Genomic DNA, 24157 nt, shown 5'->3' on the forward strand with positions numbered 1-24157 from the left:
AATCACTCTTATTTCCCAACATAGTCGCCAAAATTATATTTTTAAAGTAGGAGACATTAGTGGTGCTCTCCTCTGTGTCCCACTGTAATCTCTTCGGCAACATCTGCTCTCCTTGCGCCATTCCGCTCCAGGGTTTAATATCTGACGTCAATGAATAGAGAATGGCTGAGTGCGTGATATTACGAGACACAGCAATATGTTTAATCTCGCTACCATGAACACTCACTGTCAAACAGAGAAAGCAGAAGACAGAGAGAACAATCAAAAAAATTACCAACTAACTATTGAGACTAGATATTTTGGTTGTTGTGCAGTAGGCCTGTGTATTTTAATTTTAATGTATAGCCCCTAGGGTAGAGTAAAATACAGGTCGAAACAAAATATATTCAGTTCTACTAACAATAAAGACAATAGACATAATTAATTATGTAACATCTTATTAAATAGCTTTAGGAACAAAGAATATAACATTTTGTTGCTACTGTTAGTATACACAATGCCTGGTCCAGAAGTTTCTTAGCACATTGTACTCAATTCAATATACATTTATATATTTTTTACATCTGTTTAAAGTCAGCTCTCTCAATTTGTATTGATACTGTATTAACGTGATAACAGGAAGCAATGTTAGAAAAATACATTATGAAAAAATGTCCAGCTAACAAAAGTATTCCACCAAACTACAGATTCGAAATAGAAACAAATGTTTTTTTTTTTATTAAATAAAAATGTAACAAATGGTGCGTATTGCAGCATGACAATTTAAGATAAAAAGGCATGATTTCTTTTCTTACAAACATTTCTTTGTAAAAACATAAAAATGATGTATAAAAAAAACAAAAACATTGGAAAAGATAAAACACTCGAGATAGACAAAAGTATATTCTTCAGGTAGCTTCCCCTTCAAAATAACTGAAAGGGATAGATTTCTTTGTGTCATACACCTCCTGACCTTGAGTGAGAAAGCACATGCAGAGGTGAGGCATTGGCTTCAAATGAGGTGGTCTATGGGCTAAAGCTCAAATGACACCCTACTCCCCTAGTGCACTACTTTCCAGAGTCAGTGGTGCACTACATGGGAAATAGTAAGCCTGGTAAACCCCTGGTTTACATTGTAGTATTATTTAACATAGTTTTATGTATAATTCTGTTTTTATAAACCCTATCCATGCTGTGAGAAGATACTCTCTCGGCACCAAGGAGGTCCATGCATTACAAACTAAAGCTATATTAAAGTCAAACCAAGCTAAGTACTGATCAGCACTTTGGGTAGAAGAGCTTTGACACCGCTCTAGGAACAGTTTACCTTCCCCAAATCCTAACATTAACCATTAGTCGGGAGGAATGCAAAACTGACCTTAGATCAGTGTCAGGGTGCCTCTACTTTGAATGAGCCTTGCCCCGGATCCACAGACTCTTAATAAGTTGGCCAACCAGTGTCTATTCCTGCATACAGCAACATCAATATCAAGATTTCAATAGAGAATACAGGTACACTAAAACGGAGAGGACACTTACACCATATCTGCACTGCAGGTGTGGAGGGGAGGAGGTTGGAGGAGGATGAGGAAGGGGTGAGAAGGGGGAGCACTGCAGGTGTGGAGGGGAGGAGGTTGGAGGAGGATGAGGAAGGGGTGAGAAGGGGGAGGAAGGAAACAACGGAAAAAACTCTGCTAGTTGCATTGGCGTGTGGTGACATCATAGAAATTGCATTATTGAATGTGTGTGTGTGTGTACACAAAGTTATTTCACCACAAGAAGTGGCAGAATACACCCCTCCTGTCCCACTCCACATCCCCAACCCCCTTTCAAAAGACAGCAAGTTGAAGGTCTGGTCTATTCCATCTATCGTATCCCCTGTTCCTAGCTCTACAGAGCAGAGCAAGGCAGTATGGCCTGTGAAGCCACAGGGGAACACTTTCTCACTGGGTAAACTGTGTCTCATAACCCCATCATCTAAGCAGAATCAAGCACGCTGCAGTCGTGTCAAACACTGCTACAAAACCATTGACTACCGACTTCTCTTCACACCCTGACTAGTTAGTCTGTTTAGAGCAAAATGTTCAAGGTGTTCTCAGAACCCTGCTATTAGAACAGGTCTTCTAGACTAGGGGTTCTCAAAATGGGGTCCGGAGGTACTGCAAGGGGTCCGCGGACAGATATCGAAACATATATCAAACTAAATGTAAAAAATATATATTTTTTAATGAATATTACTAACAGATTAAACACATTTTGGCCAAGTGATCCATGGAATAAATTGAGGGTGTAATCCAATACAATGTAATATTATTAATATAGAATGTATGTTCTTAACCCTTGGCAACATGGGCTTGGAAGGCTAACAGGGATATTGGTATCCACGGTACATCTTTTCAAATCAATATTTCCTTTTATTCCCCAAAATAATATAAAAAATATATATAAAATGCACCGTAATTTAAGCTTTAAAACTGCAACAAAAAATCTCTCTGCCCCATGACAAAATGTGTAGAATTGCAGAAAATTTGCTTGAAAACTGCAACATTTTCTCTTCGATGCCAAGAGATGGGCCTTTAAAATGTTTGTTTTCAGGGTCTGAGATTTGGTTCTCCCTTATATGCAATTTTTCATCTCACTCGAGTTGTGTTCGGATTATGAGGAGAGTCCCTGATGAATTTGACATCACAAAAGGGGTCCCCGGACCTAAAACGTTTGAGAACCCCTGTTCTAGACTGCCCTCTCTTCAACCGCCCTCTCTTCAACCTTTTCCCTCTCACCCCGGGTCCCTAACTGAGCCATGTCCAGTTCAAAAGGGTTTTCATAAAAATATAACATGCATGGAATGACTTTCCAGTTCAAAAGGGCTTTCATAAAAATATAGCATGCATGGAATGACTTACTGTAAGAAGAGCACCTTGTGTGATTATATGATCTTTGTAAGAATGTTGCTTTTCCCTGTCCAGGTTCTAAGAGCACTCGCTGGAGCCTCTCCCTCCATAGAGCTCCACATATAAGTTGTCCTTAGGCACAGATATAGGACCAGCCATAACCAATTCTAACCATACTCATTAGGGGAGAAAACGCTAAACTGATCTGTGATCAGTATCCAGAGGTAACATCAACCTGCTGCCTGTAGGGACTGTAACACTATCAGTATCTCAGTGGGAAATCTGAACAACATTCTCATAGGGCCAGTAAACTCGAAACAAGTAAACTCGAAACTGATAAATATCTTTCTGACAATGTGCATAAAAGCACACAAATAGGCTTCACATACATTTCACTAAACACTGACCTTCTTACTAATCATAAATAAATAAAACAATCAACGAGCTAAAACCAAGTAAATCTGAAATGTTACTTAAAATGGTTTATATTTCTGCATTTCTGAACCGGTGACTCACCACTCATTGTTTTGGTGCAACAAAGAGAAGAGTAAGAGAAATGGTTGATGAGAAAGAATGAAGAAAGGACAGGGGCTTCTGTTGCATTCTGGTTCTGCAAAGATCAATCATTCTGCATATCTGTGCATCTTTTTAAGTGAAGTATGTTATGCAGCCTTATGATAGACAACTACACTGGCCAGAAGGAGTCCCAATTCAACCCTACCTCAACAGTCAACCATGGGTTTTCTATAGATGACGGCTCACACAGTAAAACGCAGCGCTCCAGTCCAGACACACAGAGGTTCCAGAGGGTCATCTCCATGTCAATCACACTCATTGTGTCCCAAATGGCACTCTATTCTCTATGTAGTACAGTGCACTATATAGGGAATAGGGTGCCATTTCTGACGCAACCTCAGTTTGTGAATTCTTGACTTGAACTTGACCCCAGCTCTGAAACATGCGACCACACACAGTCGGGGAGCACTACCTGGCAATAGTCTTTACACTGATATTTACTGGTCCACTGAATGTGTAGTCAGTCATTAGAGTACTTCCAACTTGTGAGGTGTGACCTGTATTGTATATCAAAAGGAACTGTAAATAAAGTTATATTTGAAGTTGAGGTGCAGATTCCTACAGTTGATGTGAGGATGGAAGAAGGGAGGGTGAGGGAGGTGAGTGATGGAGAGAGGATTGGGGGCAGGGGTAAGGGTGGCATATAAAACCAAACAAGTGAACAGTGTCAACAATATGAACAATGACACCAGTAACAATCATGACAATAATAGTAATCAATAGTCAGAATCAATAGGTGCAGGACAAGATTGTACAGTCTGTGATCCATTGTGAAAAAATACCCCCAGAACACCCCTCCCCCCGCCCCTATAAACATCTTAAAATACTCTCTACCCCACCCCCCAACCATTAAACCTGAAGACTATGCTATTGTGTCTGTAAATCAAACAATGTGTTCACTTGAACAGAACAGTAGTGTAGACCTCTGACACCTGTATCAGAGTAGGGCAGAGCAGAGGGAAGGGGAGACTATGGAGATCAGGGATAGGATTGGTACTATAAAAATCACCTATTTTCTCTCACTATTTTTCACTTGTCAGGCATCTGGGTACAAAAGATTTCAAAGTGTCTTTCTGGTAATTTGCCTAGCTAAATCTGTGGAGCGTCTCTCCATTTCTTTCCTTTGTAAACCATGCACTGGTGTTACTCTGCATGTAAGCCTTTATCATAGCATGGTCTTCACTCAGGCTATGGCTTGGGCAGTGGTCACACCACCTATTCCACCATGAATGTGCTGACAAACACAACAGAACACTAGACTAAGTATGAATCGAACACAATAACAAAATGAAGGACATCAGTGAGATAGAAAAAGGTCTGCATTTTAAAAACTACGTTGTGATCGCACAACTAGCAAACCAAGTGCATTTGCTTTGTGCTAAAGCGTTGTAGCCTCTCTAAATAAAGTATGAATTTGAAAACATTTTTGAAAGTGTCCTTATGAACTGCTTATGAACATTGTTACACAGTTTGTTAACTATTACATTGTATAGTCTGTTATTGATGATCTATATGATTATAGGTCCTTACAGGTAATACATGTTAATAAATGTTACATTTTAATAAATGTACTTACAGCAATGACTTGCAAGCTGTTAATACTAGTTAAATTATCCAATAATGGCTTATAAGCAGTTTATAAGTCAACCTTCAAATGCCGTATTAATTCCAGTTGCAATAACCGCAGCTGGTTGAGGGAGTATGCGTTCAGGAGAGAGCTGGTTTTGGTGGTGTTTGTTAACAATGCTAAAGATAATACTGACACAGTAAGGCTTGCAAGCTGACTGGGTGAACATCAACATTCCCAGTCCTAAATCAAGCCCTCGACCCCAGCCCTATCTCTTACCCCTGGCCTAGACACTTCTTCATGGAACCTCCTGGATTGAAAGAAACAGACAGGTGTAATCAGTGGTACTAGCTTCAACTATCCCTTTAGAGGGCTAGAAGGAGCTTTTACCAGGATACTTACATCCATTCTCCTTCAGATCTATGAGAGGTCATTTAGATGTGTCCAGGACTAGGGGACTAGGAAAAGTGTCCTGGACTAGGGCACTAGGAGAAGTGTCTAGGGCTAGGGGGCTATGAGAAGTGTCCAGGACTAGGAGAAGTATCCAGGAATAGGGGAAGTGTCCAGGAATAGGGGAAGTGTCCAGGACTAGGGGGCTAGGAGAAGTGTCTAGGGCTAGGGGACTGAGGGCCCTTCGTCCAGTGGATGACATTGTCTGTTTGTTGGGTGATCTGTTGTGTTTGAAGTGTGGCTGTGTTATGTGGGTAAAAGCCAAATAGAGGAGCAGGTTTCAGCTAACATTCTGTGCATTAACTCTTGCGACTAATAGTGCGAAACGAAGATCACAATCACTTTGCATGGCTAAGGTCTGCCACTTGACAACCCACTTGCAGCTACACTATCTGCATGTCTGCATGCAATTAAGCTTGTGTTTGCTAGTGTGTGCGTGTGTGTAAATGTAGTGTGCAGGCAAATTATTAGTCTAATGTGAATTTGCATCAAGCCTCTCCAGCTTTCATCCAGTCCCCTTTCAACAGGACTACATTTCCCATAACCACCGTGGGCAGTGTAGGTTTGCTAAACAGGGCTGACTGACTAGCGTCGTCTGATTCTCATTGGGTCTGTAATGTGTCAATCATTCAGCTTTAAAACTTTTGCTGTAAATGAGATACTGTCCATCCATCTGTCTGTCTCGGTTCTTAAACAGGGAATGCGCCAGCGCAAGTGACACACACAACTCCATCACAATGTCATGGGTGGGCATACACACACATGCACGCGGAGGCCACCGGGAGTATAATATATTCAGAGTTGGTTCAACAGCTGAGAAGAAACCTTTTATTTCTTGGAATTAATGTAGACCGGTTGACTGATGTAGACAGGTTGACCTTGAAAATAAGTGCTTTAACTTGACGACACAGTAGAAATACTGTATTGGGAAGATAGGGACCTCAATAAGGGGGCTGTCTAAGACACTGCTCTTATGCACACATACTAGGCAGAGACGAGAGCCAGAGAGTGTTGCAACTCCACCTGAACCCTCCTCTATAAGGACATTATTATAACACGCTAATGACACCTGTTATAACATGCATATAACAGCATGGATAGGGCATAAACAGGGAGTTATACAGACACACACAGACATACAAGACAGGGTTGAGCATGTCACACTGCACTGACGCAACCCAAAAACCTCCACCCCTCCCTTCCCCCCATCCCTCTCCTCCCGTCCATGGTTCCAAGCTCCATCCCTTCCCCCTCCCCTCCACCCCGGTTCTACCCATCTGCTATACCCCGCTCTCCCCTGGTTCTGTGACTCCCTCCATCTCTGCTGGCTTCCCTGCCTCCCCCCGTCCACCCCTACGTCTGCAGGCCTTGCGGATCGCGTTCCACTGGTAGCCGCTGAAGGTGGGGCTGATGGGGAAGTATTGGAAGACGGTGTGGCGACGCAGGAAGTCCATGCCGAATGGCAGGTCGTAGGTTCTCATCCCCTCCAGCTCCGCAGCACTGGGTCCCGACCCTCGCTTCAACTTCCCGATCCCTCGCTCCTCCCTGGTACCTGACAGGAGGAAATGAGAGAGAAAGGAGGAAGAGGGGGTGAGCGATTGGAGAAGGCAACAGTTTGTGATATCCTTGTCCTGTCTCTAAATGCAATCACAAGGGATAGATAGTGTTATTACTATAAGGGTTAGGAGTACAGTAGTAGAGTAATAGTAGTAGTGTGATAGTCCAGTCTATTCAGCAGGGATAGTGTTATAACTAACAGTGATAGTACAGTCTACTCAGCAGGGATAGTGTTATAACTAACAGTTAGTGTGATAGTACAGTCTACTCACCAGGGATAGTGTTGTCCAGCACAAATGCCACTGACCCCCCTACGAACATGGCTGTGGTCAGGAGCACGTTTAACACCTGGTCTATTGACACTATACCTGAGAGACAGAGAGAGGGGAGAGAGAGGAGGAGAGGGGGGAGAGAGAGGAGGGGAGGGGGGAGAGAGAGAAAGGAGAGGGGAGAGAGAGAGAGGGGAGAGAGTTCAGAGAGCTACCCAGTCCTATTATATGTGTGAACACTGAAGGAGTAGGCCATTGAGCTAATTCTATAGTTCACTCTAACTTGTCCTCTACTCACCAGTGACCAGAGGGTTCTGTTTGAGATAGCTGGGCAGCACCAGGCCAAAGAAGATGGAGAAGCCCAGAACAAAGAGGTTCCTGGAGGAGTTGAGGTCTACAAACTGCAGGTTGGACAGTCCCACAGCCGTGATCATCCCGAACAGGGTACAGAACAGCGCCCCCAGGACAGGGTCAGGCAGGGAGGCGAACAACGCGCTGAATTTACCCACCAGCCCTAGCAGCAGCATCATAGCAGCACCGTACTGGATCACACGCCGGCTGCCCACCTGGAGGACCAATCAGAGAGCAGCTGGGAGTGAGAGAGCGAATCAAAGGATATCAGGAAGAATAAAACTGTCCCACTCTACAGAGCCAATAAGATCCAAGCATACTAGTCAGTGAGGGATTTTTTTAATTCTGGGACCGGGTTGAACCGGCAATGGCCTGTCACATCATCGGGCGAAAGCGGGAAGGGAGCTGCGCCCTTCTCAAATCGAACAGTAATCTGCGCCGCTCGGTCATGTTGTCAACAAGGCAGCATGATGCATCGTCCAGAAACACACATCTCTTTTCCATAAAATAAATGTTAGAATTTTCAAACTAGTTTTCATTCGGAAGGCAGATAAACCGTTTTTATCAGAAATAATCACTTTTGCATGGGAAAACACAGAATCCTACTAATTACTACAGATGCTTAATTAAGTCACTTTTGTTTTGAGCCAACTTCGCCGTCTGGTCAAAAATTAAATGCCTACACGGGCATATAGAACTCGTAGTAGGACTGTGTGTTGATGTGTGATGGTTACCTTAGTGATGCCCAGCACACCTATATTAGGACTGGAGGAAGTAGAGCCGTTTCCTGTCCCCATCAGCCCATCCAACACGCAGGACAGACCTTCCATAAATATACCCCTACAGAGAGAGAAAAATGTAGTTTTTGAATCTGTTTTTTTCAGGTAGTTACAGGTACACACACGGATCTCAAATCATGATTCAAACCATTATGTCTGCGTGATGTAAGCAGATTGATTCTACTTTTCTAGCAAACTTTTCTATTATGTGCATTAGGCAAGGAGCTATGCGAGAAAGGTCAGGTACCTATTGATGGCGTGAACAGGGGGTGGGGGGGCACAGGAGAGTCGTGCACAGGCGTAGTAGTCCCCGATGGACTCGATGATGCTGGCGACCACGGCACTGAACATACCTATCACCCCTGCCGCTGTTACCGTAGGAACACCCCACTGAACTATGGGTAAAAACACAAACTCAACACACAACATTCTAGATTTGAGGAAGCTACGAACCTGTTGAATGGTCTTATCAAGAGTTTGGACTTTTCTAGGGGCGAGGTTGAACAACATGAGGGGTAACTCACAGGGGTAGGGGATCTTGAACCAAGGGGCAGCTGCCAGTATCCCCTGGCGTGCGTCGGTGCGGGCGTAGTAACCGTACTTGTCTTTCTCCGGCGGGAAAACGTTGGTTACAGTGAAGATGAAACAGATCAGCCATGACACCAGGATGGCCATGATGATCTGAGGGGGAGGGAACACCAAGGGTTAAACATGACCGTCAAAACACACAGAAAAACACATACAATATGTCCTGGTGAGTTACACTGAAGAGCACCATAATAAACTGGTGCTGAGTAATGATGATGATGATGGTGGTGATTACTTTATTCAAGTATGGGACAGTTGTGATGTCACCAGTTCAAACAGTAAAGAGCAGTTTAATAAATAGTAGACCTTTGGTGGAATGCTACTTCAATGAGTGCTTTTAACATTTTATCATTTGAAAATGCTATTCCCCCCCCTCTATTCTCCCACATTCTTAAAGTAAATAGTAACATAATAAAGAGGGGAACCTTTAATGAGACAGGGAGAGAGAGAGAGAGTGAAGTCACCAGTACTAGCAAAGAATCCTTTCCAGTGTCTACTGTTATATTACAGCAGCAGATATATATCATGACATCAAATGACCAGCAGGGGGGAGAGAGAAGCACCATAGAAGACTGAATCACTTCAGATCTTATTAAGAGGAATGGGGAAGGAGTAGACAGGGGAGGTGAATAATATTAGAACAGCAGGACTCAACAAGTAATGGGAGGATGGAAAGAGGTAGGAGATAGTGGAGTTTGTGCCCATTTGTCTGACCTCACTTGGATCTGTGACAAATCAGATCAAAAGACACACTCCGTTCCAGGAAAAGTGATGTGTGTGTGTTTGTGCACTCACGTGTGCCCCTGCCAGTGTATTTCTCAATTATTCTGTGTGCATCAGTGTTTGTGTGTGCATGTGTGTGCGTGCACGTGTGAGGGTACTCACGGGGAACATCTTGAAGAGCTGTAATCTATAAGAGGTCCATCCTTTCTTAGCCTTGTAGATGGGCAGAGGAAGCTGTACGTTCCTCGCATACTGAGAGAACAGCAACACCAGGAATATAGTCCTACAGACAGACAGAGAAAGATATGACAAGTAAGAAATACAGCAGCCAAGGGTCAAGGAAAAGCAGTAAGCACACCTGCAAATGTCCAGTATGTGCTTTGTTTTGTAGAACAGTTAAACATTTGTAAAGAGACGCAATAACCCTCCAATAAAGACTGCCATAAAGACGTCTGGATCCAAAGGTGTCATTCTCAAAAGGGACACAAAATCAATTAATTGATAACTTAAAGAAGTTACATATAACATACAGTGCATTAGGAAAGTATTCAGACCCCTTGACTTTTTCCACATTCTAAAATTGATTAAATTGTTTTTCCTCATCAATCTACACACAATACCCCACAATGACGAAGCAAAAACAAGATTAGACATTTGCTAATTTATTAAAAATGAAAAATCACATTTACATAAGTATTCAGACCCTTTACTCAGTACTTTGCACATTTGGCAGCGAAAACAGCCTCGAGTCTTCTTGGGTATGACGCTACAAGCTTGGCACACCTGTATTTGGGGAGTTTCTCCCATTCTTCTCTGCAGATCCTCTCAAGCTCTGTCATGTTGGATCGGGAGCGTCACTGCACAGCTATTTTCAGGTCTCTCTAGAGATGCTTGATCGGGTTCAAGTCCGGGCTCTGGCTGGGCCACTCAAGGACATTCAGAGACTTGTCCCGAAGCCACTCTTGCGTTGTCTTGGCTGTGTGCTTAGGGTCGTTTTCCTGTTGGAAGGTGAACCTTCGCCACAGTCGGAGGTCCTGAGCGCTCTGGAGCAGGTTCTCATCAAGGATCTCTCTGTACTTTGCTCCGTTCATCTTTCCCTCGATCCCGTCTAGTCTCCTAGTCCCTGCCGCCGAAAAACATCCTCCAGACGTAACACTTGCCATTCAGGCCAAAGAGTTCAATCTAGGTTTCATTAGACCAGAGAATCTTGTTTCTCATGGTCTGAGAGTCCTTTAGGTGCCTTTTGGCAAACTCCAAGCGGGCTGTCATGTGGCTTTTACTGAGGAGTGGCTTCCACCTGGACACTCTACCATAAAGGCCTGATTGGTGGAGTGCTGCAGAGATGGTTGTCCTTCTGGAAGGTTCTCCCATCTCCACAGAGGAACTCTGGAGCTCCGTCAGAGTGACGATCAGGTTTTTGGTCATTTCCCTGACCAAGGCCCTTCTCCCCCGATTGCTCAGTTTGGCCGGGCGGCCAGCTCTAGGAAGATTCTTGGTTGTTCCAACCTTCAAAGCTGCATAAATGTTTTGGTACCCTTCCCCAGATCTGTGCGTCGACACAGTCCTGTCTAGGTGCTCTACGGACAATTATTTCGACTTCATGGCTTGGTTTTGCTCTGACATGCACTGTCAACTGTGGGACCTTATATAGACAGGTGTGTGCCTTTCCAAATCATGTCCAATCAATTGAATTTACCACAGGTGGACTCCAATCAAGTTGTATAAACATCTCAAGGACAATAAACAGGATGCACCTGAGCTCAATTTCGAGCCTCATAGCAAAGGGTCTGAATACTTATTTAAATAAGGTATCTGTTTTTTATTTGTAATACATTTACAAACATTTCTAAAAACCAGTTTTTGCTTTGTCATTATGGGGTATTGTGTGTAGATTGATGAGGGAAAAAATGAATGTAATCCATTTTAGAATAAGGCTGTAACATAACATTTGGAAAAAGGGAAGGGGTCTGAATACTTTCCGAATGCACTGTATGTGATGCTGTGCTGTTTGAGATGAGATGCAAGCCACATTTCCCAAAAGAGACACAATAAAATAAATGAATGAATAACTAGCACATTAGAGGCTGCTGCTGCTGCCTATTGAAATCACTGGCCACTTTAAGAAATGGAACACTAGTCACTTTAATAATGTTTACATATCTTGCACTACTCATCTCATATGTATACAGTGGGTAAAAAAAGTATTTAGTCAGCCACCAATTGTGCAAGTTCTCCCACTTAAAAAGATGAGAGAGGTCTGTAATTTTCATCATAGGTACACGTCAACTATGACAGACAAATTGAGGAAAAAAAAAAATCCAGAAAATCACATTGTAGGATTTTTAATTAATTAATTTGCAAATTATGGTGGAAAATAAGTATTTGGTCACCTACAAACAAGCAAGATTTCTGGCTCTCACAGACCTGTAACAACTTCTTTAAGAGGCTCCTCTGTCCTCCACTCGTTACCTGTATTAATGGCACCTGTTTGAACTTGTTATCAGTATAAAAGACACCTGTCCACAACCTCAAACAGTCACACTCCAAACTCCACTATGGCCAAGACCAAAGAGCTGTCAAAGGACACCAGAAACAAAATTGTAGACCTGCACCAGGCTGGGAAGACTGAATCTGCAATAGGTAAGCAGCTTGGTTTGAAGAAATCAACTGTGGGAGCAATTATTAGGAAATGGAAGACATACAAGACCACTGATAATCTCTCTCGATCTGGGGCTCCACGCAAGATCTCACCCCGTGGGGTCAAAATGATCACAAGAACGGTGAGCAAAAATCCCAGAACCACACGGGGGGACCTAGTGAATGACCTGCAGAGAGCTGGGACCAAAGTAACAAAGTCTACAATCAGTAACACACTACGCCGCCAGGGACTCAAATCCTGCAGTGCAAGACGTGTCCCCCTGCTTTAGCCAGTACATGTCCAGGCCCGTCTGAAGTTTGCTAGAGTGCATTTGGATGATCCAGAAGAGGATTGGGAGAATGTCATATGGTCAGATGAAACCAAAATAGAACTTTTTGGTAAAAACTCAACTCGTCGTGTTTGGAGGACAAAGAATGCTGAGTTGCATCCAAAGAACACCATACCTACTGTGAAGCATGGGGGTGGAAACATCATGCTTTGGGGCTGTTTTTCTGCAAAGGGACCAGGACGACTGATCCGTGTAAAGGAAAGAATGAATGGGGCCATGTATTGTGAGATTTTGAGTGAAAACCTCCTTCCATCAGCAAGGGCATTGAAGATGAAACGTGGCTGGGTCTTTCAGCATGACAATGATCCCAAACACACCGCCCGGGCAACGAAGGAGTGGCTTCGTAAGAAGCATTTCAAGGTCCTGGAGTGGCCTAGCCAGTCTCCAGATCTCAACCCCATAGAAAATCTTTGGAGGGAGTTGAAAGTCAGTGTTGCCCAGCGACAGCCCCAAAACATCACTGCTCTTGAGGAGATCTGCATGGAGGAATGGGCCAAAATACCAGCAACAGTGTGTGAAAACCTTGTGAAGACTTACAGAAAACGTTTGACCTGTGTCATTGCCAACAAAGGGTATATAACAAAGTATTGAGAAACTTTTGTTATTGACCAAATACTTATTTTCCACCATCATTTGCAAATAAATTCATTAAAAATCCTACAATGTGATTTTTTGGATATTTTTTTCTCATTTTGTCCATCATAGTTGACGTGTACCTATGATGAAAATTACAGGCCTCTCTCATCTTTTTAAGTGGGAGAACTTGCACAATTGGTGGCTGACTAAATACTTTTTTTCCCCACTGTATACTGCATTCTATTCTATAATATTCTACTGTATCTTAGTCCAGGCCACTCTGTCATTGCTTGTCCATATACAGTGGGGAGAACAAGTATTTGATACACTGCCGATTTTGCAGGTTTTCCTACTTACAAAGCATGTAGAGGTCTAATTTTTATCATAGGTACACTTCAACTGTGAGAGACGGAATCTAAAACAAAAATCCAGATAATCACATTGTATGATTTTTAAGTAATTAATTTGCATTTTATTGCATGACATAAGTATTTGATCACCTACCAACCAGTAATAATAATAATATGCCATTTAGCAGACGCTTTTATCCAAAGCGACTTACAGTCATGCGTGCATACATTTTTTTGTGTATGGGTGGTCCCGGGGTTCGAACCCACTACCTTGGCGTTACAAGCGCCGTGCTCTACCAGCTGAGCTACAGAGGAGTAAGAATTCCGGCTCTCACAGACCTGTTAGTTTTTCTTTAAGAAGCCCTCCTGTTCTCCACTCATTACCTGTATTAACTGCACCTGTTTGAACTCGTTACCTGTATAAAAGACACCTGTCCACACACTCAATCGAACAGACTCCAACCTCTCCACAATGGCCAAGACCAGAAAGCTGTGTAAGGATCTCAGGGATAAAATTGTAGACCTGCACAAGGCTGGGATGGGCTACAGGACAATAGGCAAGCAGCTTGGTGAGAAGGCAACAACTGTTGGCGCAATTATTAGAAAATGGAAGAAGTTCAAGATGACGGTCAATCACCCTCGGTCTGGGGCTCCATGCAAGATCTCACCTTGTGGGGCATCAATGATCATAAGGAAGGTGAGGGATCAGCCCAGAACTACACGGCAGGACCTGGTCAAATGACCTGAAGAGAGCTGGGACCACAGTCTCAAAGAAAACCATTAGTAACACACTACGCCGTCATGGATTAAAATCCTGCAGCGCACGCAAGGTCCCCCTGCTCAAGCCAGCGCATGTCCAGGCCCAGCTGAAGTTTGCCAATGACCATCTGGATGATCCAGAGGAGGAATGGGAGAAGGTCATGTGGTCTGATGAGACAAAAATAGAGCTTTTTGGTCTAAACTCCACTCGCCGTGTTTGGAGGAAGAAGAAGGATGAGTACAACCCCAAGAACACCATCCAAACCGTGAAGCATGGAGGTGGAAACATCATTCTTTGGGGATGCTTTTCTGCAAAGGGGACAGGACGACTGCACCGTATTGAGGGGAGGATGGATGGGGCCATGTATCGCCAGATCTTGGCCAACAACCTCCTTCCCTCAGTAAGAGCATTGAAGATGGGTCGTGGCTGGGTCTTCCAGCATGACAACGACCCGAAACACACAGCCAGGGCAACTAAGGAGTGGCTCAGTAAGAAGCATCTCAAGGTCCTGGAGTGGCCTAGCCAGTCTCCAGACCTGAACCCAATAGAAAATCTTTGGAGGGAGCTGAAAGTCCGTATTGCCCAGCGACAGCCCCGAAACCTGAAGGATCTGGAGAAGGTCTGTATGGAGGAGTGGGCCAAAATCCCTGCTGCAGTGTGTGCAAACCTGGTCAAGACCTACAGGAAACGTATGATCTCTGTAATTGCAAACAAAGGTTTCTGTACCAAATATTAAGTTCTGCTTTTCTGATGTATCAAATACTTATGTCATGCAATAAAATGCAAATTAATTACTTAAAAATCATACAATGTGATTTTCTGGATTTTTGTTTTAGTTTCCGTCTCTCACAGTTGAAGTGTACCTATGATCAAAATTACAGACCTCTACATGCTTTGTAAGTAGGAAAACCTGCAAAATCGGCAGTGTATCAAATACTTGTTCTCCCCACTGTATGTATATATTCTTAAATCCCATTCCTCACTAGTTTTATGTGTATTGGGTAAATGTTGTGAAATTGTTAAATATTACTTGTTAGATATTACTGCACTGTCGGAGCTAGAAGCACAAGCATTTCGCAACATCCGCTATAACATCTGCTAAACACGTATGTGACAAATAATTGTATTTTATTTTATTTGAACATAGCAGACACAAACAGTTACCAGCAGACACAGCCCTGCTGAACCTCATGACCCAGAGCTCTCTGTCTGGAGCAGCACAGGGTTCCTACCTCCATTCTGCAGGGCAGCTGTGTCGACTGGGAATGCTTTCTGATTGGCTGTTTAATGGGCAGTTACGGTAATTGATTGGTTAAGGATGCCTCTGGGGGCGGGAATCAGTCTAATAGTGTAACACAAGATAGAAAAGATAAGATAGCATTTTATTGTCTGATTTGACAGAAATTTGCCTTGCACCATAAGAAGACAAAGACAACAACAGACAGTATAGGAAAACATATAGAGGGCTGGGAACTGTACAGGGGACTAGTCAGTCAGGACAGCCTAGAACCACAGTGTACTACTCACAGCATGGCGATGCCCCAGTGTTTCCCTGCTCTCTCCCCTGCAGCCTGGAAGCCAGACAGGCCGATGAGGGCCACGGTCGGGGTGATGGTCAGGGGCCCAATGTATTTCAACAGGAGCCCTGGAAGCCCCAGGAAGCCGATACACACCTCTATCAGAGACGACACAATGATAGCCCCCTGGATCTGGGGGGGGGGGCAAAGAGAGAGAGAATAGTACAATTAGTAACATGTAATTTCATAATAAAGTACTTTATTTCTGTGCCAATGTCCATAATTAAATGTAATAGCCCCCCCTGTAGCTCAGTTGGTAGAGCATGGCGCTTGCAACGCCAGGGTTGTGGGTTCGATTCCCACGGGGGCCAGTATGAAAAATGTATGCACTCACTAACTGTAAGTCGCTCTGGATAAGAGCGTCTGCTAAATGACTAAAATGTAAATGTATACGCAGTTATTATCACCATTTGGAGAAGTGATCAGAGGGGAAGTTATCTTTATTTTTCCTTTATAAGAGCAATCTCAACATCTGGAACAAGTCTGTAAAATGAATGACCGTTTAATGAAATTACTACTCCCCCTCCCCTCTCCCTCAATGTCTAATTCTATTCATCGTGACATCGTCATTGAGTTACCCCCTCACACACGTCAAAACAGGGTTACCAAACCGCTTACACAAGACTTATAAAAAGGTTAATGTGAGTTAACCGCCTCTGTCACACTCTCCGTGCACACACACACACACACACACACACACACAATGCGTGCATGCACCACGCACACACAACGCACAAGCCTAAAGGCTGAGTCCCAGCAACAGACCTAAACAAGCATCATCAATTAGAACTCTTTCCACTCTACGTTTTAGTCTAGGCCCAGAGGGTATCACTGTGACTAGGAGGTGCCGAATGGCTAACATGGGCTTTGAACAACACTGACACAGAACACAGGAGTAGACCTCTCTCTGTACACTATGCAAGGTAATGGTTTGGGTACTTTTAAAATATCTTCAATGTCTCCTGCTCTCTCCTATGTCACCCCCCCATCTCTCATTTCATTCCTCCTCCCTCTCTCACCTCTCGAATCCGGGGATGCCAGATGTGTTCAGTGTTGAACAGCTCGGTTTCATTGAACATGGGAGGAACCACTGATGGAGGGACAGAGAAATAATGGAGAAAGATGGAGAAAAAAGAAAACAGAGAATCAGAAAGAAAAGAGAGAAGGATGATTAAACACATATTTATCATCCTGTTACCCGTCGGCGTCCTGTAAAAACCTTGTATCTCGTAAAGTCATGGTTTATTTTCTGATCAATTGCCATGGAGGTTCACAAGGCATTTTGCATGATTTCTATTAGATCTAGAGTAATTAAACGTTCTTAGAACATGAAGGGGGATGACGACTATCGAATTACACTGAACAAAAATATAAACGCAACATGTAAAGTGTTGCTCCCATGTTTCATGAGCTGAAAGAAAAGATCCCAGAAATATCCATATGCACAAAAAGCTTATTTCTCTCAAATGTTGTACACAAACTTGTTTACATCCCTGTTTGTGAGCATTTCTCATTTGACAAGATAATCCATCTACCTGACAGGTGTGGCATATCAAGAAGATGATTAAACAGCATGATCATTACACAGGTGCACCTTGTGCTGGGGACAATAAAAGGCCACTCTAAAATGTGCAGTTTTGTCACACAACACAATGCCACAGATGTCTCAAGTTGAGGGAGTGTGCAATTGGCATGCTGACTGCAGGAATGTCCACCAGAGCTGTTGCCAGGAAATGTAATGTTCATCTGCCTACCATAAGCCGCCTCCAACGTAATGTTAGAGAATTTGGCAGTACGTCCAACCGGCCTCACAACCGCAGACCACGTGTATGGCATTGTGTGGGCGAGCTGTTTGCTGATGTGAACAGAGTGCCCCATGGTGGCGATGGGGTTATGGTATGGGCAAGCATAAGCTACGGACAATGAACACAATTCAATTTTATCAATAGCAATTTGAATACACAGAGATACCGTGACAAGATCCTGAGGCCCATTGTAGTGCCATTCATCCGCCGCCATCACCTCATGTTTCAGCATGATAATGCACGTCCCCATGTCGCAAAGATCTGTATGCAATTCCTGGAAGCTGAAAATGTCCTAGTTCTCCCTTGGCCTGCATACTCACCATGTTTGGGATGCTCTGGATCGAACTGTTCAACAGTGTGTTCCAGTTCCCGCCAATATCCAGCAACTTCGCACAGCCATTGAAGAGGAGTGGGACAACATTCCACATGCCACAATCAACAGCCTGATCAGCATCAATGCAAAGGAGATGTGTTGCGCTGCATGAGGGAAATGGTGGTCACACCAGATACTGACTTTTTTTTTTTTTTTAAGGTATCTGTGACCAACAGATGCATATCTGTATTCCCAGTCATGTGAAATCCATAGATATGGGCCTAATTTATTTATTTTAATTGACTGATTTCCTTATATGAACTGTAACTCAGTAAAATCTTTGAAACTGTTGCAAGTAGCATTTATACTTTTTGTTCAGTATATGTTTAACAAAATCTAAATCACCGAAAAGTGAAATACAAGGTTCTTCCAGGACACCAACACACCCTGGCACTAAACCTGGAAACCTAATCTGATGCCAACCTGAAAACCTAATCTGATGCCAGCTGAAGTTCCAGTCAGCTCTACTGATGCCAGCTCATGTGAGCAGGAGAGTGAGGGTGAGACCAGGTCATAGTGAAGATACTTGTGGGGTGTGTGTTTGGGTGTGGGTTTACCTGTAGCGTTGCACTTCCACTTGTCTAGTGACAGGATTGCTCTGGCGGGAGCCAGGAAGGCAAATGCACTCGCCTGGAACAGAGGAAGCCTGGAACAACAACAACACACACAATCACTCTATTAGTAAGAATACACACGCACACATTGCTCCAATACACTCTACCTCACTGCTCAGTAGGTAACTTTACACTCTCCACTTGCACTGTATATACTGTTACTTGACATAGTATATTCTGTATTTCTCTTCAATACATCACATTGTGTTTCTTTTTACTGATTTGTATTCGTGCCTTTACATACTATTGCTCTAGTTTAATTTTTTTTGCATTTTTACATTGCACTGTTGAGGAGGCTCGCTAGTAAGCATTTCATTGCACCGTTTACACTGCATCCTGTGCATTTGACTAATAAACTTTGATTTGATTTTACACACACTAAGCATGTTATTAGCTGATTATACAATGGGTGGGTCTAATCCTGGACGCTGATTGGTTAAAACCTCATTCCAGCCGGTGTCTATTCCACAATTTACCACCGGCTAAAGCTATGACGTTAAAATGCCTATTTACTCTGTTCCATCTCACTGCTCAATCCACTGTCTCATCAGCCCAGCCAGACAATTTATAAACTTGATCTCCACTGTAAAAAGCATCTAGACATCATCTCCTATTTCTTTCAGACTAGCAATTGGTTTTCAATAGCAGTGATTTGTATAAAACGTTCGGTCTGTCTCTCTGACATATTGAAATTCTATCTCCAGCTGTCCCATAGTAATGAAAGTGTAGGGGTCAGGAGTCGGGACGAGACAGACAGGCAGGCAGCTTTTCTCAGCCAGTCAAAAATCAGCATTATTTTTATGGACATATACAAATAAATGTTAATAGAAAACAGGTAAAACTAAACGAAATGCAGCTAGTTTGCAATCTTCCCAGCTTCAGTTTGAAGTGATTGTGTTAGCTGTCTTGTTGGCTAGCTCCTCTGAACAACAGTGTCCTGACAAGAGCGCACATTTTCTATGCCAGGTGAAATCGAGCATCATTAGCTCATTCTTATGAATGTATCCAAATAAATGTCACTAGAAAACATCTTAAACAAATGCAAATGCAGCTACTTTGCTGTTATTCTGGCTGCACTGTTTGACGTGACTATAAGTTAGCCGTAGTTGGCTAGCTAGCAAGCAAGGGATAAGAATGTTGCCAGCCAGTATGGCAATGGAACATTTAGAACAAACAACTGGGTCACGTCCATAGATACAGAACAAAAATACTTAACGACTGGGTCGCGTCTCTGGCAACCGAACCGATAGAACGAACGACCAGCCGGCTTGGGTAGCAACCCTAGATTTATGTCAGGACTATATATCTTGTGGAAGGATGAAATAGTATGAATAGATTAATCAAAATAAAGTTTAATGAAAATATGTCAATCATTATTTGAATATGTTGGTAACCCATTTCACATTTACATTTTAGTCATTTAGCAGATGCTCTTATCCAGAGCGACTAACAGTTAGTGAGTGCATACATTTTTTTGTACATTTTTTGTTTTCATACTGGCCCCCGTGTGAATCGAACTCACAACCCTGGCGTTGCAAGTGCCATGCTCTAACAACTGAGCTACACGGGGCCTATATGTTGTTGTGTGTGTGGCTGTCGCTCAGCTAATAAGTTAATAATTAAGTGATAATGCCCTCGAAGCCAGTGTTTGGAGGATATATTGGCCCGGTTTGCAGGCCCTCGACTTAGTCTCGGGCCTAACAACACCCGTGACAATATATCCTCCAAACAGCGGCTTCTTGGGCATTATCACTTAATTATTAACTTATTAGCTGAGCGACAGCCACACACACACAACAACAATAACACACCCACTCACTATTAGAAAGAACACACACCTCCAATACACAGAGTAACCATATTTTTAAAGGGATAGTATAGTTCAGCGAATTTACATATTTAGATATTTGTTTCATTGGACTGCAATCACTAAATGATCCAATCAGTTGATGGAAACATTGTTAGTGTCAGTCAGTTGTATAACAGTTGTAAAAGGGTAAAGTCAGTAATCATAGTGTGCCAACAGCTGGCATGATGGTTATGTGATGATTTTGCCAGTGATATGTGGCCTTTATAGCTGTAAAGCAACAGTTCTCCTGTCTGTCCACTAGGTCTCACTAGTGAACACTGAGCAGCAGGGTCTACCCTGGTTAGGTAACAGTAACAGCATGGACACTGACAGAGCTGCGCTGTTCGAATGGAGCAGGTGCTGGCTGATAATTGCCATTGATTTGAATGCTGGTCAGTGTGCAGTGACACACCATCATTAACTCGAATGACCAACCAGATTAAATAGATCAATGTATTGCGGCGAACGGCGGGGCAGGAAAGCGGACCCAGGTCACTGGCGTAAAAGGCAAACACCCTACGCATCGCGCCAATAGGGTTAACCCACTTGGTGTGAATTGTAACGTGGCTCATATAGCGAGGATCACTACACTGCCCCCTCACACATCCGGGCCATGTGTTCCGATGGCCTCACAGCCGCTATCTCAGTTCTGACACTAATGTAGCTAACGGTGCGGCAGGGAAGCGATCCCGGGTCGATGGCGTGAAAGGCAAACACCCTACGCACCTTTAAAGGCTGACGTGTGTGTGTGTGTGTGTGTGTGTGTGTGTGGGGGGGGGGGGATCGTGACAAACGCACAGACGCCAATTTACCCAGCAGCACTCATCTACCTCAGAGGGTCACATGTTGTCCACAGGTGACATCAGCTGTGCACACACTGACACGTAAACACACACATCACCTTTCCTAGAACAGTGTTTGTGATCTGACCTTACTGATCTGACCTCACTTGGCACCATGACACATCAAACACAGCCACTAGCACTCCTCTCCTCTCTCCATTTCCCTATTCCTCTTTCCATCCATTCATTTTGTTCTTCCTCTATACATCCCTTCCTCCTTCCATCTCTCTCCATCTGCCCACGCCCCACCCTCCCCTTAAGCCTCAGTCCAAATCTACAGCCCTCTACCTCAGTGCTCCTCTCATCCATAACTCCCTCATCTCCAGCCCTCTACCTCAGTGCTCCTCTCATCCATATCTCCCTCATCTCCAGCCCTCTACCTCAGTGCTCCTTTCATCCATCTCTCCCTCCACTCCCACCTTATTCGTTGCCAGGGTGACACAGATAGCTGTGATTTGTGACACAGAGATGATGGTCATTAGTGAAAAGATGGACGTCATATTGACGTTGGATGAGTTGGCAAGCAGCCGGTGTGTGTGTGTTGTGAGAGAGACACGATAGAGCAGAGAACAGATCATCTCACTAACAACTTCTCAAATGCTTCTTTGAGTTCTCAGGTTTACTACAGGGCACACAGAAAAACAGCATCAACTGTGACTGGTGCATGATCTTACCATCTGTGTGAGTGCTATGTATAGTCTAGTCCTCTGTGTGTGCTTGCTTCTCTGTGTGACCAGTCCTAATTGCAGGACTAAAGACAGGAGAATTGACCACAGCTAAAATTACATCAACTCATTTTTCACAATAGTCCTATGTGGCAGAATGCCTGGTTTCTCCCTGAACTGAGAGGAGTGTGTGTTGTGTGTATGCCAGGCAAACACGGGTCTGCCATACCGCTGGTATGTGCGTGTGCGTGTGTGGGTGAGTGCGAGTGGGCGAATGTGAGTGTGTGTGCAGTTCTTCTCAAGGCTGTACCTGACTGTTAGACAAAACACTAACGGCTAAAAATGTAAAATACCGCTTCGTTCTCTCCTTTCAGACAGGAATCATTCAAGGCCATGAGACTAGTAGAGTACTTTCTGCATGTGTGTGTGTGTCCAGTGTGTGTGTGCAGTGATTTCCCGTCAATGCTGCTTTATCTGGGCCATGAGACTGAGACAGGCAGACTGCACAAACACAATTACAAACAGACTACCATGACGTGGCATGGCATCTAGCAACACATTCACATGTGGTAGCGATAACCATGGCAACAAATATGAAACCTGGCTGTGGCATTTCTAAAGGATATCATATTTCTAGAGAGAGAGAGAGAGAGAGAGAGAGAGAGAGAGAGAGAGAGAGAGAGAGAGAGAGAGAGAGAGAGAGAGAGAGAGAGAGAGAGAGAGAGAGAGAGAGAGAGAGAGAGAGAGAGAGAGAGAGAGAGAGAGAGAGAGAGAGAGAGAGAGAGAGAGAGAGAGAGAGGAGAGAGAGAGAGAGAGAGAGAGAGAGAACAGAAGGGCATCTCAGGTCACACTAACTCACTGAGTAAAATGTTAACCTCTAACCACAATGAGAGAGAGAAATACATTAATAAAGAAAAAAGTTATTAATAAAGTAAAAAAATTAGAGAAAAGGAGAGGGAAAGAGTTTCCTGTAGAGTGAGAGGTAGAGGAGAGAGAGAAAAATTAGAGAGAAGAGGAAAATAAAACTGAGTGCTTGTTTGCTGATGGCTTTATCAAGGCTTGGTTCAGCGCCTAGACCTGGTTGCTTCTGCCTGCCACCCGGGGGATGGAGTGTAGGAGTGTAGCATAGTGTATAATTATGCTCCTAACACCAACATACCTACCCTATATAGGGAGGTAGCTCAGTTGGTAGAGCATGGCGTTTGCAACGCCAGGGTTGTGGGTTCGATTCCCACGGGGGGCCAGTATGAAAATAAAAAAGAATAATGTATGCACTAACTGTAAGTCGCTCTGGATAAGAGCGTCTGCTAAATGACGTAAATGTATTCCATAACACTCTCCTTAACCCTAACCACACTGTGTAGAATGTGACGCAATGGATGTCTTCTCCCACAGTCTGGTTTACTGTTGAAACCAAACAAGGGGAAAAAATAGCCAAAACACTTGCCTTCAGTTTCCCCAGGTGCCTGTGTGTGTGTGTATGTATGAGTGTATGTATGTATGCATGTATGTACAGTGGGGAAAAAAAGTATTTAGTCAGCCACCAGTTGTGCAAGTTCTCCCACTTAAAAAGATGAGAGAGGCCTGTAATTTTCATCATAACACCATACCTACCGTGAAGCATGGGGGTGGAAACATCATGCTTTGGGGCTGTTTTTCTGCAAAGGGACCAGGACGACTGATCCGTGTAAAGGAAAGAATGAATGGGGCCATGTATCGTGAGATTTTGAGTGAAAACCTCCTTCCATCAGCAAGGGCATTGAAGATGAAACGTGGCTGAGTCTTTCAGCATGACAATGATCCCAAACACACCGCCTGGGCAACGAAGGAGTGGCTTCGTAAGAAGCATTTCAAGGTCCTGGAGTGGCCTAGCCAGTCTCCAGATCTCAACCCCATAGAAAATCTTTGGAGGGAGTTGAAAGTCCGTGTTGCCCAGCGACAGCCCCAAAACATCACTGCTCTAGAGGAGATCTGCATGGAGGAATGGGCCAAAATACCAGCAACAGTGTGTGAAAACCTTGTGAAGACT

At 43.7% G+C, this 24157-nt stretch overlaps 1 protein-coding gene across 4 annotated transcripts in view; it reads right to left on the reverse strand.

Annotated features, from left to right (window-relative positions):
• Nucleotides 1–420: 420 nt before the first annotated feature.
• LOC121572980 (solute carrier family 23 member 2) overlaps nt 421–24157 on the reverse strand; it is a 60106-nt gene continuing 36369 nt past the window's right edge. For all 4 annotated transcript variants that reach the window (XM_041885020.2, XM_041885038.2, XM_041885027.2 and 1 more), the window contains 10 exons: nt 18716–18804; nt 17000–17070; nt 15931–16112; nt 9893–10013; nt 8944–9100; nt 8667–8814; nt 8375–8480; nt 7588–7855; nt 7293–7388; nt 421–7015 (listed from right to left, as the gene is read on the reverse strand). In XM_041885020.2, the coding sequence (XP_041740954.1) occupies nt 6744–7015; nt 7293–7388; nt 7588–7855; nt 8375–8480; nt 8667–8814; nt 8944–9100; nt 9893–10013; nt 15931–16112; nt 17000–17070; nt 18716–18804 (1510 nt within the window). In that variant the 3' untranslated portion in view covers nt 421–6743. The remainder of the gene's footprint in view (nt 7016–7292; nt 7389–7587; nt 7856–8374; nt 8481–8666; nt 8815–8943; nt 9101–9892; nt 10014–15930; nt 16113–16999; nt 17071–18715; nt 18805–24157) is intronic.

Source organism: Coregonus clupeaformis, chromosome 18 (assembly GCF_020615455.1).
Source record: "Coregonus clupeaformis isolate EN_2021a chromosome 18, ASM2061545v1, whole genome shotgun sequence".
NCBI lineage: Eukaryota > Metazoa > Chordata > Actinopteri > Salmoniformes > Salmonidae > Coregonus > Coregonus clupeaformis.